This window comes from Brienomyrus brachyistius, chromosome 21 (genome assembly GCF_023856365.1).
Source record: "Brienomyrus brachyistius isolate T26 chromosome 21, BBRACH_0.4, whole genome shotgun sequence".
Taxonomy (NCBI): domain Eukaryota; kingdom Metazoa; phylum Chordata; class Actinopteri; order Osteoglossiformes; family Mormyridae; genus Brienomyrus; species Brienomyrus brachyistius.
Window position 1 is genome coordinate 11,425,805 of NC_064553.1, and position 21,093 is coordinate 11,446,897.

General features: G+C 40.8%; 1 protein-coding gene across 1 annotated transcript; it reads right to left on the minus strand.

Moving 5' to 3' along the window:
- Positions 1-7,446: 7,446 nt before the first annotated feature.
- Positions 7,447-10,462, minus strand: LOC125717155 (UDP-GlcNAc:betaGal beta-1,3-N-acetylglucosaminyltransferase 7-like). Its single transcript, XM_048990131.1, has 2 exons — positions 10,377-10,462; positions 7,447-9,721 (listed from the first exon to the last, which is right to left on the minus strand). The coding sequence occupies exon 2, from the start codon at positions 9,700-9,702 to the stop codon at positions 8,497-8,499; it is 1,206 nt and encodes a 401-aa protein (XP_048846088.1). The 5' UTR covers positions 9,703-9,721; positions 10,377-10,462; the 3' UTR covers positions 7,447-8,496.
- Between the last annotated feature and the right edge of the window lie 10,631 nt (positions 10,463-21,093).

Genomic DNA, 21,093 nt, shown 5'->3' on the forward strand with positions numbered 1-21,093 from the left:
ACGTTTCACAATGTAATAGTTAATTCTCTGCCCTTTTTTAAATGCATGTAATTAGCTGTTCATACAGAACTGTCAAGGGCCAATTTATTTTTGCCCTCTATTATCCACGTGAGGGCAGTTGAGAATGGTAACAGTGTAACCTGTATTAATCACTTCTACCAATTAATTTTTAAAGTGGCAATGACAAACTGCATTTCCATTTTTCCTTTTGGTTTTTATTTAACACTATTAGACTGTGTGTGATTCTCTATTTGGAAACATATTGCACGGTTTTTCTCTTTGAAATGTTTACTTCATTTCACAGCAAAAAAAAAAAAAAACAACTTTAGTATAAACGCAAGACCACCCGTTATTCGAAATAGCCATGAATACATTTTTAGGACGTCACATATATATATAGTGTTGCATAATTCCCTATTACTAGTTCACGGGTGTTGGCTTTTTAAATAACCACTTCAATCTACACATCGAAAGCATATGAAATCGATCAAATCGATTTTTTCCCCCTTTTCATACAGTTTTATACAGTAGGTATTCAGGTAAAGCTTCTTTCCTTGTTCTTTCACCAGAATAGATTCACCTGACACTGGAGGCAGAAAATACTGCCACTCCGTGTTGGAAAACGTTTCTTTCGAGAGCATTTCTTTGCATAATACCACAGGATGAAATGGCAATTATTTGACGTCATCTTAACAAACTAATCTTTGTTTAGCTACTGATAGAGCATTCTGATGCACTTGACCGTTACACAAAAAATGCATACTATTGAAAACTGAACTGACAGTCGGTAAATCTGGCCACTTCACAAAAGCTGTCGACTTTGATTGCCAATAGGGTAAGAGACACTAACGTTTAATATTATTTTTATAGTTGTAAGCCTATTTAGTTTAACTAAATTCTTAACCGCTTGAATTATTTTATATCAGCTAACCTGTACACAAATATGTTACTGAAATGTCAGAAACATTATTAAATGCCAAGATATGGAATGGAAGCAATTATTCCAAGCCTCAAATTGGATTTATTGGTAGTTTATTGCTACTAATAATTATTTGCGGTATTTTACGTCACTTGTATTTTTTATCTAATAAAATGTTCGGCTGTTTGCCATTTATATTAATTGCTTTCCATAACTGGCAATTATGTTTCATTAACGCTAATTATGGTGATGGTAAATAAATTCAGATCTCTTTCAACGTTTTATGTTACTAGATTAATTATGGAATGCAACATCGGCGACAGGTACTGTGGGGGTAAACAGTAATAAAATTAAGCTTTTAAGTAGGCTAGTGACGTTCTGACGGGTATTGGGGAACAATGACTGACCAATATAGAAGAAGAAGAAGAAGAAGAAGAAGAAGAAGAAGAAGAAGACAATTGGAATACATTCTTAATTTAGCAATTTTGCTATAATAATAATTAATTCTAGACAAACAAATATACCACTGTGTTTCATTCTGTCGAAATGAAGTCGGGGAGGGCGGGGGGCATAAAATTACGAAGGTATGTGACATCATCGCTGGGGGTTATAAATTCTTTAAATGGCGTATTACAAGGAGAGACAGGCATTAGATTATATTGGGAGTCCGGAGACTTGAAAGTTGCTCAGAACAGTGAGTTTTAGAGGATTTAACTCCACGCGTAGCCGAGACGGCGCTTGAACACAGGATGAACGCATCGCATGCTATAGTATGTGGACTATTGATTACTTTAATTTCTTTTGCAGTTGAGGCAAATCCCTTAACGCCGGCACAGCAAAAGGTAAGGGCACGTTAATAAAGGTTGTGGGTCTATCTAAAAACGCCGTATCCATCTGGCAAGTTATTCGACAGATCCTGATACAGCTCAATGCTGGGATGGAAAAAAATGATTAAGAAGCCATGTAATAAAACAGGCGTGGTTTCTAAATGTAACCACCAAATACCTAAATAACATACTTCTGCTAAGTTTTTTTTCTATAAAATTCCGTAATGCACCTGCAGCAGTTATTAGTACCCGTCTTTTGTCGTCTTTACCAATTTACATTCATGACCAATTTACACACTTAGACAAGCGAAGAAGAGAGCGCACTATTCCGCTGTTCTTTGCACTCAACATTAACCACATTCTTCATTTTTGTGTGTTGACACTTGACTCCTTCGCTTTCCGCACATCTTAATGTCAACTTTTAATTACTCATTCCCGGACTAAATCTGGCATAAGGCTGTTTAATGTAATGCTTTTATAAATGCTGTCATTGCTTAAGCGCCACGGTCCTCTCATGCATGAAACGGGCTACATTAGGATTGGAAGTGAATCAATGGGAGCGTTTCGGTTTGACTATTTTATTATTTTTTTAACGTTACAGTCTCTCAGGAGTTGGCTGGGCGACGAGCTGTCCGAGTTTTTGGCGGCTAGGGAGCAGGAGCAAAATATGGAAAGCATGCAGTCTCGCCTACTGCGGGACCTGCAGCTGAAGCAGCGGGCCAAGGGCGTGTGGTCCCGCATACTGAACGACCAAACGGTGACGCGGAAACACAAAGCCGGGAGCAAAAAGGGCACATCTTCCTCCCGGAATGGCTGTTTTGGACATAAGATGGACCGAATAGGAACTTTAAGCGGCATGGGCTGTTAAAGGCAAGGCAGCCTACCATGCGTTTTGGTAAGTGCATTTCTTTCTTACTCATTGCAAATAATGACACGGTCTCGGAGGGAGTCTGGTAGGTTGTAGAGAGCATGTTTTACTTTTTGTCTGAGTGACAGCTCTAAGAACATGGTGCATACAGGTGACATGGCTTTTTATATGTAGACCATAATAAACACATCTTCTGCTTGTTTCTTGGTTATCCGTACTATTCATGTCCAAGTTGAGACCGAACACTTCACGCTTGTAAATTCACCTGCAGACAAACTAACGATCCACTAGAGTTATCAGAAATGCAAATAGGCTATAATTTGGGTGGACACTTTGGCTTAATACCATTGTCGCATTAATGACAATGGCAATAGAGCCTTTTCGTGGATAAATGTGCTGATAAAACTTCAGAAACGGCACGCAATGTTGCTAGGGGGAGGACAGCTTTGATTTAGCTACTATGAGACACGGCTGCGAGCAGAAGTGAACAGCCCCCATTAAAAAATGTGCCAATGTCATTTATACTGAGAAGAAACATGTCTTACCCTTAAGAAGTTTAGATGACTTGAGCAATTTTATAAATAATGAGAAAAGGAGACTGACATTCATAAATCTCCCGAGTGCCAAGAGAGGGAGACTTCAAGCGGGTGGTAGGTGGGATTATTAAACCATATCAATCACTCAATGGTTTTAGCCGCTTCCCATTGGTAACTTTATGAGGTTCCACTGGGTTACAACAGGATATGACCGACAGTACAACTCCTAGAACCTGGGTATCAAAGCCTCAGTCCCATCACTGCTTAACACAGCTTACCCTCTCCATTGCAGGACGTCTTGTCGGCCGTTGATTGGGAGCAACTTCATTTTGGTCATTTTTCTCACCCAAGACACAGTCGGAATCTCAACAGCACCTTTCGGTACGAAGACGCATCAACAAAAGTATGCAGACAATGGTGCATGGACTAAATTCGCTAGGCACGGCTGTTGAACCTAATGTACTGCATATACATGGTATATTTATGTTTTAAAAATATTATTTATGTTTATAAGAGGTATTTATAATTACTTTTTATTTATGTTATTTTGAAATATATGACATCTCCAGGTCAATTACTATTGTAATGTTTTTTTGTCTTTCAATTTTATTCTTATATATTGCTGTAAATGTTTAAAAAAGTAAAAAAATAATAATAATAATTGAATGTGCACTTCAGTGGCTTCACCGATAGTTTGATCACTATAGACATTCATTTATAATCAAACCCATTCTTTTGTTAATCTTTTATGAGTGTCTGCTCCCCATTGTTACATTGTACAGTTATTGGATATTAGTTAAATATCGATGCAATACTTCGGTATCGATTGTATTAGTAAAAAAACAAAACAAACACATTTAAACACAAACATACCGATTCTGATATAACAGCAAGCTGTACGTATTGCTGCAGTGGACATTTTTTGAAAGTATGAATATATGTTACTTGAATAGTTTTCATTCAGATCTCTTGTATTCATAAAACAGATATATATATATATATATATGGGGCGGCAGTGGTTAGCAATGTTGCCTCACACCTCTGGGACCCGGGTTCGAATCTCCGCCTGGGTCACATGTGTGTGGAGTTTGCATGTTCTCCCCATGTCGTCGTGGGGTTTCCTCCGGGTACTCCGGTTTCCCCCCACAGTCCAAAAACATGCTAAGGCTAATTGGACTTGCTAAATTGCCCATAGGAATGCATGTGAGAGTGCATGGTGTGTGAGTGTGCCCTGCGATGGGCTGGCCCCCCATCCTGGGTTGTTCCCAGCCTCGTGCCCATTGCTTCCGGGATAGGCTCCGGACCCCCCGCGACCCAGTAGGATAAGCGGTTTGGAAAATGGCTGGATGGATGGATATATATATGTATATATATTATTCATTATACCAAAGGGTTTTCATAGGAAAATCTCTCTACAAAATTAGTGGGTAACCTATAGGTCAAAGTAAAGCAAAAGGTTTTGTGTCGCGTCATACTGGCAGTCGCCTGTTTGACTGTGGAAAAGTGCCTCATGCGATTCATTAAAAATGACTTTTGCAAACAATTGCACCATGTTGAGGATCGTGAATGTCAGAATTCAGTCGAGCAGCAGTCACTTAAACGGTGTCCATTTCATCAGGACTTGCTGAACGACAGCCCATGTTTGCAATCAGAAAAAAAATGCTAAAACAGTTAAATAGTTGCAGGTATGGTATACAGTTTAGTATAAGCTTGGTTAATACTCCTTTTTCAATAAATGCCTATCTAGTAGAGTGTCATGATGACTCAGAAGGAAACAGGGGACAGGGGCAAGTGGGCATCCTGGATGGGGGGTAGATCCACCAAAGAGCATCATGCAAGTCTGATATATACAGTCATGTGGCTGCAACTGAATACAAACAGCAAGCAAACAGGTGAAGAGGTTCGGTTACTGAGTGGTTAAGCATTAGAATTCAGGTGGATCACACTATAATCAATACAGAGGTACCAGTTCATTGAACTGGTATGTCTGGATTGTGGGAAGAATCACACATGTCGATAGGGAGAATGTGCAATATTCTCACACACATACACATGCATACAGAGAGCTGGAGGTTAGAATAGAACAAATGGCCCGGGAGGTGTGAGGTCACATTTTATATGCTGCCCACTCATTTAATAGCATAGGGCGATTTTACTCTACTAGATAAGGTGAGCATGTGTCTGAGTCACATTGGTTGACTGGTACCCCTGGATAATCATTTTGTTTTCTGTGGTTTACAATACAAGTTATTTTATGAACATACTGGACCATAATGCTCTGATAAGAAGTTCCACTCGTACTGTTGTTTTCATATAGATAAAAATACTACTGATGTATTCTGGCTATCAGGAAGTTTCCCAGTGGGTCTGTCTAATGAGGGCCAGTTGGCAGTAAAATATACCAAGGGGTGGGGGGGGACTCACCTCATGGTGCGGCTGCTTGACAGCAAATTCTCAGGCTGCTTAGGGATGGAGTGGGATTAAAAATCGGCCCTGGACATTAGGTTCTTCTATGGTAAATTCTGCTGGGGGTGGGAGATCCCGGTAAAATATTGTGCCTACCTACTTGTCTATTGGGCCACCAGGAAAATGCCCAGTCGTGCTTCTGCCTCTGTTATGTGTGAGTGGAGTCTGCAGGATCTGTGTCTTTAAATTGTCCATAGAATGTGGGTGTGTGCATGTATGTGTCCTGCGATGGACTGGCATCCTGTTCATCATGTACCCTAGTCTTGTTCCCTACACTGCTTGGGATCGGCTCCAAGGAAGGTGGATAGAAGACAGATGTAATGGCGTGAAGTAGTAATTAAACATCCCTGAAATAACGCTACGGCGAAGCTAAAAAGGTGCAAATACTGACCTCATGTGGCTGTAAAACGCAACGTTTTAATAATGTACTTATACATTAGCATAAAGCCCTAGTAGGGCTGCATTATAGTACATCGCAATAATATTTCGTGAGTTGTGAATATTTATAAAACAAAAAAATAAGATTAATTGTATCCGAAATAAACAAACGCCATGTGATTATTGCGCATGCGAACATCGCGGTGACGATGCTCACACGATATATCGTGCAGCCCTAATTCCTGGTTAAAGCAGCAAGTCATGGTGAAACCAGTTGTCTAACATTCTTTTATTTTCTCTTCTTTTCTTTTCTATACAGCTTGCTTTCACTTTGCAGTAATCTATGAAACAAGAGTTATAATATATTATCGGATTGTTCCATTTACGCTATACCACATGAGGCCGGTGTATTGGTTCAGTTCGTACATTGCAACTTTACAATGTTAGGAGCCCGAGTTACGTTTTCAGTAGACGCTGGCAGCCAACCACACTGTCCGTCTTGATTATCAAACATCTGAAGCTTCTGGCTTGGGTGGACGAGGAATGGCGAAGATATTTCGTATCCAGAAGAGGGCACTCTTTCCTCCAGAGCAAACAAATACAAATGCCCCAGTGTAAGACGACGCAGAGGCTGTTTGTCTTTGGGTGAGTTGCTGACTCACGGGTCATTAAATACTTTAAGACACTTATCAAAAGAGTTTGGGTATTTGGTGGCCAAAATTCACTCTCAGTTCTCAAATTCTCAGTTTAATTACTGTCTACATAATTACCTGCTGCACGATCGCGTTCCACCTTGAGGAACGCAATACAGACAGGATCCATCATCAATGCTAATAATTATGCTCAGCTCCTCATTGCTGTAGCGAACTACTGTTTTCGAAGGTACCTGGGAACATTCTGGAAAATGTCTATAAAACTCTAGGATGGGTATTAGTCTTCCTTTTACCATGTAGGAAATAGCTTTATGTTGAGGATTAAATGGGCATTTCTTTCTTGGCATGACTTCTGCATTTAATTCGTAGTAATAGAAAAGTCAGATCAGCTGGATCAGTGGTACCATCCATCCATCCATCCATCTTCAGTAACTATATCACACTGAGCCCTGTATGGGAAACACGGGGCACAAAGGAAAGGACTCCCTGGATGTGAACGCCAATCCAGTGGGACCTTTACAATTTATTTCATAATGCCCCCACACCTCCCACATCAGCACTGAAATGAGTATTTGTAGACTATCAAAGGCTTTTCCTCCAAAATGGAATTTGCTATCATATACAATAGAATTAAATACCAACAATGAAAAGTGGAACTTAAAATGAAGCTCCTAATTGATCTAAAAAGTGTTTATTTCATAGCTAATGCTTCCCACTTTGTGATCTGTAATATTTTAAAGTACCATATATTTTCTTTCGTCGAAAGGGAAGGGAACATGCATAAACACTTTTGGCTGAAAATTTATTTCACTTTTGATGGAAAAAATATCTAGTTACATCTGCAATGAAACTAAAAGTTGAATAAGTGCTTTTGAAAATGAAATAACACATGAATTAAAAGAGCAAAATTGTATGAAAGCAATCCAGGAGGAAACAGGGCCAGAAGATGAGATGGTAGGGTTGGCTTTCTGAATGAAAAAAAACTACATAGAGATATGGTTGGATTCATCCAGAAGACAGTTTGACTGATCTTTAGACGGGGAATGCATTTTCCTATGTGGGTCATTTTTTCCCCTTAGACATATCACACCTTCTGAAAAGATCCCAGCTTTATTCTCTGAACAATTCCTTCTTACTCTGTATCCTATCAGAAATCAAATGCCCTATTTCCCAAACACTCCTGTTCGTCCACCCTTGAAATAGGACCCCACAGTTTTCTAACTTGCCTTTTTAGCCGGCAACGTGAAGCAGTCCAACTGTGTTTCTGAATTCTGTAGCATTCCGTAGTAATTCTTCGGACCAGCAGAAAATGTTCTAACGCAAAATGGCCGTTAAAAAAATGACCTCACAAAGCCAGGTGTCTAAGGTACTAAGCATGATTCAGAACTGCATTCCAAACCATTAAAAATACTGGCACATTTCACATTAATATAGGAACTGACTGAACTGAAAGGACAAATGCATTAGGTCACCAATTAATCCAGCAAAATATAAAACATGTAATAACATAAGCACCTCCCCCAGTTAAAAAGAAAAAAATATATAACAAATAATTGCTTTTGTATGAGTCTTCATGTCCGCTCATAAACACAAAAGGTATAAATTCTGGGGTAATACCAATGAGGTAGAGACACTGTATCCAACATCACCGGTAACAAAAAAAGACTAGAACACCGTAACTAAAGATTCCCAAAAACTCAATTTGAATACATAATTAGGATCCAGCCTTAAATAAATCTGTCTTTAAATGAATTAATCAATGTCCAGCAACTTTGACTTAATCAAAGTCTGTCTTCTCTTCTTCACAGTGCTGCTTACCAAGTTCTAGTACATGTTCTGATAGCTGCACTCATATAACCTGAAATTTTTGGGTGCAAACCAGTTTGCCGTTGATCCGTTTCCACATCTTAATGAGGTCTGGGGGCAGCAGCTTATGGACCACGATCATGCTCTTGAAGAAGCACGGCTCTTTGTTCAGCCTGCTCTTCTTGTCCCTCACCAGGCCGAAGGTCTTGAAGGCATGGTGCTTGATAGGCTTGACGCGGAGCCGTGCCAGGCACATGCCCAGGAACACGTCGTCAATGGGGTACAGCTCCACGGCTTTGGAGGCTTCAAAGAGCTTCCTGGCCAAAGATCCATCCATTACAAAACCACCACCACCTGCATATGGAGGATAGTGTGACTTATTATACAGTCCTCTAGGGATGTAGTATTTATTAGTCTTCTTACGAATAGGCCTTGCCATAAACATAACATCTCCTGCAAAGAGGTTCTCAGTGGGGCTTTCTTTAAGGTACTCAATAATATTGGGGATGTTAACAAAGACGTCATCATCTCCCTTGAAAACGTACTGGACGTTCCTGCAGTATTTGGAGAACCACTTCAGGAAGTGAGTTTCCTTTAGGGTGAGGTTATAGAAGCTGTCCAGGAAGTCCCATTGCAATATATCTTTGAAGATGTGATCCTCATACTCCAGCAGTTTCTGATGGTTGACCATCTCCTCCTCGTTGGACGCAGCACCCAAGAGGAACACAGTCTTGACCTTCTTGCCATCGATCTCCTGTTCTTTACCCCACGTCTTCCGGATCAGTTCCCTGCGGTCGTGCTGGGTGATGATGGATTTGATAACGATGAGCAGGTGGATGTCCTCCTCGCATTTCTCAGGGTGGTTAATGATCATTGGAAAAAACCTGCAGTGTCTGTACAGCACATAATGCTGGAATTTGGGTTCCATAGCTTGGAACCACTTGGTGTTAACAACGCTGCGGTTTGGTGAGCATTTGGAGGTGGTGATGTCCCACGCTCTGAGTACTTTCTTCACATTTGTACCAGTGGAGGCCACATCCACGTTCTTCCCATCAGTACCCAACAACTGCTCAATCTTTGATAACAGTCCCCGCTTTGGGGTTAGCTTTCTGGAACCATGTTTCTGTAATTCTCTACCCTTAACTTGAAAAATGTCTTGAAAGTCATCTATGCTGAAGTCAGACATCTGGACGACAGTCAGCATGATGACAGCCAGGAATATCAAAGCAATCCTCAGGGGTAACTTCATTTTCCTCCTGCAGAGCACGCTACAGACAAACAGAGCATGACGCAAAATATATGGAGCTTAATCTGGTTATTGCTGCACAACAAAACTTCATCGTTTAAACAGGAATTTGCTTAATATTACAAAACAATTATGCAGAGTGGTTTCACTGGAAAAGGTAAGGGTAGCATTACGGTATAGAAGAACCAACCACATTTTTTTATGTGAAGACTTCCTGGAAGTAAAATACCGTATCAAAGTAATTGATACAAGAATCCATATAAATTTATGTCTTATCGAAAATGATCAAATGCAGGCATTGTCTGGCAAAAGAAATGCACGGACAAATCTCGCTATAGGATCAAGCGCGCACGGAAACACAAAAGAACGTCAGTTTCTTCAAGGGCTGAGATTAATTTACCCTTCTATGCTTGACGAACTTGGCAATAAGGTCTTAAAATCTTAAATTTGTTCAAGATATTCAGCGTGAAACTATTTTCAGAAAGAAAGAAAAGTCACAGTACAATTTACATGCATTGACCCAGATTTTTTTATTATTCAAATAAAACTACGTTACATATGTAGTATATAAAAGAACAACGATTACTCGCCTGATTGAGACTGATTTTTGTTACTGACACTGTATTTCGTCAAGATCGCACATTGAATAAAATATAGTCTATCACACAGATACTTACATTTCAATTGACACGGGGAACAAGGTTTTATCGATCTGTAGTATTAGCAACGTGTCTGCTGTCTTTACCAGTTATAGGAGTTTAGCTAGAATATACCGGGAGGGCAGCGAGCTCTCGTTCAGATAGCACCTCCCATAGGTGTACTGTATTAATATTTATGATCAACTACATTCTTATTATACAGGATTAGGCCGTCTTTCTTTAATTTAAACACAAATTATTAATAGATCATTTGACCTATTCACACCTCTGTCTCGTGGTCTGCATTGAATTCTAAAAGAATTGAGTTATAAAAGTAGTTATACATGAGTTGGATGCATGTGATTGTCCGCTTACTAAACGAGCGCAGGCTCGTCTCGCTGTCAGATGGACGATTCAAGACGTGAAGCGCTTTTCTAAGCAAGGACATCCGTCCTGTCCAACTGTCTAAGATCCCATTGAACAGCAGTTACTGAGAAAAGCGACTAATCCCCCTTCTTAGCTCTGCTTAGCACTGTGGACTGCTATTCCTGATAGCTTAGTTTTGTATAATAATAACAATAATAATAATGCAGAATAGCCACCCATGATGAACAATGTAACAGGATTGATAGGAATGAATGATTCAGAAAAATCATCTGTCGTGCTCAGCTTGCGATCTCGTGTTCAAAATGTGCTCGTGGAACGAGAAATGCAAGCAAGTATTTGACCGATGTAAAACAAAAAGGTATTGTCGGATTAAATAGCAGAATTTTGAATTAAATGCAAGGTGATCCTTGGTGTTACCTAATACTGCGGGAGTTTGAGAGATGACGCACTTTGACTCACGTTGAACTGGAGTACCTATACAAATAACAGACTGTGAAAATAAAGTTAAAGTTCTGAATTTGTTAGAAACTTGAACAGATGACGTTTCTTCCACGAAATGATCAATTTAAAATGAAGACAATCTTAGGCCTACTGTCTCCCATGTGTGAACCAGCGCTCAGTAATTGCAATTTTCCAAAGTTTTACTGTCCACGAGGTGGCGGTGCATACCAGCTATGCAGCGCGAGTACAGCGTGTATACCGGGAGGGTGCACAAACCCTTCGATGTGAATGACATTGAATAGGAATTAAGAAGTTCCTAGATAGTGATGAGATTTAGACTTATATTTATATGCTAAGTGTTGAGAAAAAGCCTCATGTAGAATGTTTAAAGCAGGTCTTCTGATATTTAAAGTTCATACTTCATGAAGCATTGAGGTCATACATTTCTAAACAGCAACCTTTGAAAGCAGTAAATGAGAGAAATTAAAGAAATGCACTATATATGGAAGGGTTATTAACACGTTCTGGAAAGTTCTGTTGTGGTCGCACATTAAAATTAGGTTCTCACGGAATCCTGCATTGTCAGTGAGGTGCGTGAAGCACAGTCACATGGTGGCTGTACCCTCCTCGGTCAGCCGTGTCTTGATCTCAGAGTAATTTCTGTCCCAATTTCAGGGATAGACTGGGACTCTCTTTCAACTAGCCAGCCCCAATTGGGGGGTGGGAGTGAGGAGTATTTTTTTGTCTGAACAACCCTGAACAATACAGATCTGTATTTAATACAGCTGTCTTGTCTCCAGACCAACAAAAACAAATTGATTTACAATTGAGAAATCAACTGAAAATCCATTCTAGCTTCTGAAAAATAAAATAAAAAATTCCAATGACAAACGGACCTACACTGTTGCCACCTCTGTTACGCACCATGCAATATAAGCTTTCTTTCTTCCTATAGGATCAGCCGTATAAATCTTTCACTTACATAAATAAACAGCAGTTAATGAAAGTAATACTATATATTTAACATCACAAATGTAGGGTTACATTAAATTACTCGGCTTACTGGTAATTACTGCCCATAATAATGAGTAAATCTTTACAATATGTAAAATATTTTTTCCTAGATTTCTCCATATGTTGCAACATGCTCATAAAATGTAAATAACAGTTACATTCTAACAGTTAATTGTAGCAAAGTTCCAAATTCTGAGCGTCACCGATGTTTCAATGCCCCTGCTGCCATCACCCACCCAGTGTGGCTTTATTCAGTATTCAGAATCTATCCATTATTTCGCATTATCCTCTTCCTGAACAGTTTTTTATTCTTGCCCTCTATCTTGTTCCTCATTGTCACGCTGCTGTCCGTCTTTTCAAATGTATTACGATGCCAGACTAGCTGCTAAAGGAGCTAATAGATATTCCACATAATTAACCACAAAGTTGTTGTCTGTATCACTTGGGGTTGGGGGCGCTCATTTACGCCTGAATAACTGAAAATACTTAATTATGATCATGGACCATGGAACCACGGGGGGCCCCAAGTAACTCGTAAAACCATTTAAAATATTTTTGGTCCCCTTGGCGAGCGAAGGCAGATCGCTGTGAGATATCACACGAGAAGCAGCAGTAAACACGACTGGCGTCCTCCGAACCAACATCGTATGCATGTTTTATGCATTTATCAGTTACCATACATTTTGTGCGTCGTCTCCTGGCCTTTGCATGTCATCTGCAGCTTCCGGAAAACTACTCAAAAAAAAAATTCCATTTAATTCGTAACGCCGACGTCCCGATATGTATCGAAAGCATGCTGGGGAAAGTCACGATACAGAAGGTTATGTGGTTTTCTTATTTCTTTTTAAAGAAGCGGTTATTCATGTGGACATGACTGTTACCCCCCCCCCTCCCGCCCCCCACATTGTTTACATGTATTTCATGGTCCATGATTATGACTATTGCTGTGGTTTAGTGCATGTATGCATCTATGCTATCTGCATGTGCGCATCTCTTATCATACCCCATGGTACAGCAAAGCCCCCAGTATTCAGCCTGAAATGTCACCGGTCCACCGGGAATTCTCCCTACGCTCCCGATAACCACTCTGGCATTGTTGTTCCCTAATAACAGTGATACGGTAGGGGCCTCCTGTAATAGCCCAACACAGAGGATAACCCTGCATTCGTTTTCACACAAAGAAATAATCAAACTGCTGTTCTTCCTGGGTTAATTAGCCACAACCAGTTCCTCTCAGGAAAACGTGCAGCAGCGTCTCACACAGCAGAAGTTAGTTCAAGAGCGGCAACGTTTATATTTGTATAACGCCATTATTGCTTGTCTATTGTGTGTCACATGTTTCCCATCCTGTGAATTGATCAACCGTAAATTATAATAGGCATCGCATACCATTTCAGTCATGGAAATTAAAAGTCTACGTCACAATGAACCCGAGGTCCATCCCTGGAAGTACAGGGCGCTGGACCACCATGGACAGAATGCCAATCCGTCATTGTGCACACAGGCACCAGTCAGAGGCACCAGTTCCCCACGTCACATATGTTTGGACTGCAACAGGATAATGAAGTACCTTCACTCTGCCCTGGAGCAGAGGTGGAGATTTCAGGTCCAGAAAGTGCAAATCCAGACCAAGATTTTGTTTCAACCAATCGGTTGAGTACTCTGTGGGTGCGTTCGGCTTGGGCTTAGGTCTGCAGTGGATGTGACGCGGAGCGCCATCTGCTGGCGGCTGCAATGGTGGAGTATAAACTGACTGCAGCCAAGTCGGACAACTTCAACTCCTCGTAGTGCGAGACCTGCCTGCAATAACAGCACTGTCAGAAGGGTGTAGATAATCTATACAAATATCACCTGCATACACATTACTGCTTTTACAATAACCAACTCCTGATCCAAACTGTTAGCAGTGAAGTAAACTATTGTGTATAGTGGCCCTGTGTAAAAAGATAGCTACCAGGAAAAAGGTCAAATACACGTATTTCACGGATTCAAAGTTTTTAATGCCATGTAGAGAGCACAATGCAATTCTTACTTGAATACATTCTTCATAGACTAGCAGTGCAACATTACAGTAACTAACAATAAATAAACAAGTAACTGAGGTGTACTATTACAGCATTTATGTCATTTATTAAAACTTTATTTTACCAGGTAAATTAACTGAAAACCATGCAGTTCTCACTCGTTTTTTGGGAGAAATAGCAGATAACGCATCGGAACTGCCTGGGATGCAAACGTCATGCGTGTGACTAAAATCTTCAGCCAAAAAGGGCAAACGCTGGAGAGCATGAAAATTCAATACACAGAGAGGGTGTAATTTTCTCTCCACACTGATCACAGTGTTTCGGCCTGACTTGGTTCTCCTTTTGGGATCCTTGGCTGCTTGTAGCCGGCGGGCCCATAATGCATTGCACGGCTTGCTACAGGAAGTGACACTGTCAGGTCCACAGGAAAGTTTCAAAGGGGCAGACAGGAGCCCTCATCATTCCAAAGAAAGCCGGTTTGTTTGAAGCCAGTTCCCTGTTGTGGCGGTGGTTTTTTTCAGCCTGGTTTCCTGTTTTGACTCCATGTTGGCACAGCAGGGAGTGCAGCTCAAGGAGACACTGACGAGCCGTGGCTATGTGTGACCAAATGCAGACACGCCATAAGCAAGGTCACATGCCATTGTGCTGATACAATGTCGCAATATCTCTCTGCGTGACTAATTTTCCTGGGGATGCTGGGAATCCTTTTGGGGATTTTAGAACTTTGTTTGAACACCTAAACAAACAAACAAACAGTCACAACATGCATGATGAATGACACATGGGCTGGCGTTTGGTGAAACAAAAGGGGTTTTATTGGAATTAAACCAACAAGGACTGGAAATGAACAAGATCGTAAGGGGTTAAAATGAGAGAGCTAGACCAGGGACAGCCACCAGCTAACAGGAGGAGCAGCGTTAGTAACTCGACTGGGGAACACAGGACTGGGAAGCATGGATATATGGAAAAAATGAGGAAGCTACCGAGAGGCAGCTGGCAGTAATTAACACAAGGTTTAGGAACAAGAGGAGATACAAATAAGCAGTAGGCGTGGCCTGTTGGGCTGATGCCTGGGAGGAGACAGGAGGGTTAGGTGGAACATGGCAGGCAGAACGTGACACAAACTAATAACAACATTGAAAAAGATGTAGATATGGAATGTGTGCAAAGGAAATGTGGTTAGAAAATAGACATCAGAGAGACTGGCAGAGCAATTAGCTGAGGTCACAGAAGTCACTGACTAAGCCGAACGCTTCTCTCACAGTGCTCATGCTGGCACTCATTTTCTAAAGCAGGGGCTTGTTTATTTACCAATTTGTCCCCTGGGGGTGGGCAAGGTCACATTGACCTTTGTGAATCTCTGGACCCATGCAGTGAGATTCAGACTCAGGCCTGACCAAAATAAGAAGCCATGTGTTTCCTAAACAGTCTGACATATCCGAAGAACCTGAGAAGCCTCAGGAATGGAAGTTTAGGGACGCTGGAGGCTGGAGCAGAATGACAGAGACTCTCCACCATGTCTGTGAGCTATTTGCCTGCATTGGGTTTGAGCTTAGTTATTAAAATATTTCTTTGTGAATTCCCCCAGATATATAGTTCTGTGTCCAATGGTTGTATAGTATAGTATAGTGTAGTGTAGTGTAGTATAGTATTGTATAGTATAGTATGGCATAGTATATTATAATCATCATCTGTATATTACGGAATAGTTATTTAGTGTCCTGTGCTGTCTAATATAATATAGTCCATCCATCCATCCATCCATCCATCCATCCATCCATCCATCCATCCATCCATCCATCCATCCATTTTCCACCCCTTTTTGTCCTATGCAGGTTCTCGGGAGTCTACAGCCTATTCCAAAGGCTATGGGCACAAAGCAGGATTAACCTAGGAGTGTAGGACTGTACTCTCAGAGTACAGTATAGTATCATATCATATTGTATCGTATCGTGTGATATAGTTACTTAACGTTATTTATGATACTTATGTCATTATGGAGGCAGCTACTTAATCTATTTGTACTTGTGTAGCTCAGCTGCATAATGACAAATAAGAAACCTTTATTCTTGATCACTGGAGTTGTTACAGTGGCCCAGTCTGGATTAGTCACTGGTGTTAATCACTGCGTTTTATAGCTGGATCTACCCTTTGTAATCCTGTTGCTGCTTCAGTCTCAACACTGTGGTGTCTCTGATCTCCCAGGCTTAACATCCGGCTTAACGGCACGGTGCCCTTTAATACAGTAAAGTTCCAGAACTTTCTGCATCACCATAAATGATCCGTATCGGCTGATGAGCAACATACAACCTCAGTTGGGGGTGTGACAGAGGGAGGGAGAGTGTGTCTCTACTCCTGGACACTCAGCACCATCAGACAAACCCTCCTTCCCACAGTCACGGTGTCTCTCTGGGTAAGAGCATCTCATAAGTGAGGAGAATGTCAGATGTAAACACAGATGAACAGCAGGTCATTCTTTATAACATCAACACAGGACTGCTGAAGACTGTCAGATATAAATCTCTCCACCACACCATTTCTCTCCTCCCGATGGGTTTACTTTTCATTCCCATCGTAGGTAATCATTTTTTATGCTTTGTGTGTGTTACTTATGCAGCATTTATATGTTGAATTGTGATGTCACTCAGATGCAGGATTCACATTATATGGGATAGGGAATCTGTTGTAGCACTGTTTGCATTTAATGAATAATGGAAGAATTAAAGCTTTGAAACTCACAGTGGGAAGGTTATAGGGCCCCATTTCTGGTCGACTAGTCTTTCTAATAAGACATGGCTGAGAGCACAGAATGATGCCACGCAGACAAGGATTGTCACGACTGAGTGATGGGGAAGGAGGATCCAAATGCAACTTTTAAATAAACTGAAGGGGATTTTATTATCGAATTACACTTACAATGCGATGAACAAAAGGAGCAATGAGGGGTCAAAACAAGAGGCAGGGAGGATCAATCACAAGGGGAAAGGACTGAGTACAGTGAACAGCAGCACAGACACTGACAATCCAAGAGAAGAAGCCAACAGAGAGCATTTACACTAACACTATATACACCAGGTAATGTGGGTAGAACAAGGGACAGGTGTGAACAATGAACCAATTAACTACACATTAGACTGGAACTGGGGATGGAGAAGGGATGGTCCATGACACTCGCTCAATGAATGGTAATGGTAATGAAAACAGAAAGAATCACTAATAGATGTGCCTACCTAATATCCAGCTATTGTTACCAATATTGTTATCAAGATTAACTTCACTTAATTAATCATTTATTATATTCATAATCAACACCAGATGGACTTTTTATTATATAATTCCAAGCAGAGAATGACCAGATGTAGACAGTATTACTTTCAGACACGTCAATGGTTTTCTTTAATTGCACACATGTGAGGATAGAGCACGATAAGATCAATCATTTCACCAGTAATATTCTCACTTTAATTGGCCAAAATTGAATTTAGACCATCTATATTTAAACCATGGCAAAACTACTTCCCAGTTAGGTTTCTAACCTCAGAAGCCCCGTACTTCTTACAATAAAAAAGATAAAGGGTACATATAACATTCTTTCAGCATTACAATGCATGAGGATTTAAAACTTTCAGTGTCTTTTGTAAGCATGTATGGAGGTAGCAGAGTACAATGGTGCCATGACATCACTGCATAAATCCCTGCATGTAATATACAGGGATCACACTAAAGAATATTTGTATATGTATTTTTTGAGGAGCAGGAACAGGGGGGTGTGGCCAATCATATTCTTTTTCCAGTCAGGAAATTTGCATGCACAGGTGTCCCCTGATCGCGGGATATAGAAGGAGCCACTCGAAGCATCACAAAGGGGCACTTTCGATTGTCCGGGGAAAAGCGTCAGGAGCTCAGGTGGTGGCAGCCCCCCCCCCACCTGCACGTGCCTGTATATAAAAGTGTTTCTGTGCGAAAAATACATCCTACCTGCGGTATTTCCCATAATGCAATGTTTGGCTTGCAGTAATTCAGCAGCATTTCCTTCATTTTTGCGTTACAGGTGTTCCTCCGGCACATGTCGCCGAGGAAGCGTTCTGCCGTGGGGGGGTGGGGGGGTGGTGTGCTGAGGGTGTAGCTGCGGGGTGGGGGGGGGGGAGTGGGAGGGCGTTCATGTGATTGCCCTCACGCCGCACCCCGAGGGTCCCGCTGCCCTCCACACACGTCACGCACATGAATGGGCCGTATATTGAAAACTGTTCGCCTTCACCTTCGCATCAGTGCGGGGGTGTCGATTCAGTTAGAGAGCAGTGCTTTGTAGGAAATACATTATTGCCACATGTTTTTAGAAAGGTGCACAAATACAAGCAGGAGTATTCAGCACCCTTTGCAAGATTTGTGTGTTGAAAATGTGCTATATATACCATTAAAAATTAAGAATTAAAAAAAAAAAAATTCTCTATTGTGCAATGTGTTACAACCTGCTAGAAATTGCCGAATACTGGGAGGAGAACTTAGAACATAATAACATTCAAATTTCATGCGGAGAAATTCATACTTATCCTTACATTCTTTTTGCAATGACTATCAACTATTACCTCAACAGAAAGTCGGATTCTCAGTTTACATATACTGAATGCTGAAAGGTGCTGAATCTGATCTGTTCCATTACATCAAACTTATCCACTGAAATCTAAAGTTTCTATTGCCATCTGTGAAATACACTCATACACATCAACCTATGAGCCAACTTTGTCTTGGCTGGGTTTTACATAAAAGTACTGTTATCATTTATTGGTAAGCTTATTAAATTACAAAAAAAAAGAATAATGTAGGCAGCTGTAAGAACATCCGTCTCACAGATAACTTATTCTTTGAACGGATCAAGAATCATTTCTGGCACAAATCTCTTGGTGTAATGCATGTGGCTGTCATTCAAAACATTGCAAGAAAACGGCCAGAAGAGGGAGTAGTGTCCCGTTGAATGCGTTTATTTTTATATCCTCACCAACACAATATAAAGAAGAAAACATTTCTCTTAGTAAATGAAACTGTGTCAATATGGGTAGAGGAGAGCTCTACAGACTCGCTCTTTAGATGACATCACTTCCTCCTGGATCTAGTCCAGTGCAGAATCATTAGCTAAATTAACAGAACTAGTAAGATGCCCTTTGTGTGGACTGTACATAAAAAATCATTATGGATATTGAAGTAGCTGGGAGACAATGCGAGAAAGTGATATTTTCCACAATAAAGTTAATGTGCTTTTTACGAGGACAAAGTTTACATTATACATTCTCCAGTCTTTGGATCTGACCTGCAAATCCTGTCCCATCTGCTATGGGCTCAAGAATATTTATATTGCTGGGATTCTGCTGGCAAAGCCTTTGTAAAACAAAGCCTCATCGCTGTCTGAACCTCAAGCAACATTAAATATTTGTCCCATTCCACTGCCAGTACACTTCATTTAGCTCAACAAAGGCTTTTATAAGTAGCTGATCACTTTAACTGAGTGAAGTTTTTGGTGAAATGGAACGTGGAAGTGTGATGGCTGGAGATGCAGTGGTTCGGCATCTTTGAAGTGAAAGGGTTGCAGTTCATGTCAGGATGAAATATCAGCTTGTATTTGAAGTTGCATTTCAAGGGGAATGAAATACCAAGATGTATGAAATAGCAAGAAATAGCAAGAGGCATGAAATCTCCCCAGGTACCTCTAGTCCCAGTTCAAAACAAATATCTTCAAGGATTCTATGGGAGACATGCTTATGCATCTCTCTCTGACATCCATAAATTGATCAGTAGATATACATGTAAATTATTTCAAAACTCATCATGCAAAAATCCTCTACTAGCTTTTCCTCAGTTCTGCTCCAAAAACTTCACCGCCGATCTTTGATACATTTTGCTTCCAAAATCAAGCAAAAAATAAATAATTATTAGAGATATTTTTGAAATGGCCTATAGCACTACATGAATTATAGTGAACTTAATCTTGAACTTAATCGCCATACAACCTCCGGTTGGTTTTTCCTAGCGATCATCAACCCTGTAATTCTGTACGTAGGTGAGCTAGGTTGTGTCCATGAAATTCTGTGAAAAAAATGACACGCTAACAACTTTTCAAGTTATACATCCGAGCGTTTGAGTTCATTATTGGTGATGTGATGGAATACGACTGGTATGTTAGATTTGGCAAGATGGTTATCTCAAAAATGTCTGGATTTTTGTGACCTGTTTCATTTTTGCGGGAAGGAATCTCAGGCGCACTGTCAGTAAATCTCATCGTCTCACTCTGAGGGCTGGAGAATTCCTGCTGAGTTCTGACAGTAAGGTGCACGTCTGTTCCAGAAAGGAAGCTTGGATTGTATAACCAGAAGTAGCAACAGAGGAACTGCAGTAAGAATCGCTCAGAACAGGCCACCTCTTTAGCATACATCAACTGATGAGTAACTTCCTATTTTCGAACAGCCAGCTGTGTGGCATCCCCAAACGGTCATTTCAGATGTTGACTCAGACTGCACCTGTGTCAAAGCTGCAGCAAGCCAAACTGTGTATTAATAGCAAGACAATGATGTGAAATTGCTTGATATATGCAGAATTGTAATAAGTCACATAGGGCTGAATCTACTTTTTCAGGGGCCCTAGGCAAAGCTTTCTTTTGGAAGGACCCCCTACCAAGAAAATTGATCGTCATTTCACTTCTTGCACAACGCAGGCAATTGCGGACCCTTGCAGGTGCCTATTCTGCCTCTAACTAGCGTCTCACCGGCATCCATTGCTGTTTCTGTTCTGGTTCATGGGAGTTTTACTTACACAAAAAATGCTCTGAGGGCAGAAGGAATAAATGATGGGCTCAAAGAGATAACCAATCAGATTGTAGAGGAGAGGGGTCCAAGCAACTA

Bases quoted from the DNA above. Each gene is read 5' to 3' on its own strand.
- LOC125717155 (XM_048990131.1), bottom strand. From the start codon at position 9,702: ATGAAGTTACCCCTGAGGATTGCTTTGATATTCCTGGCTGTCATCATG.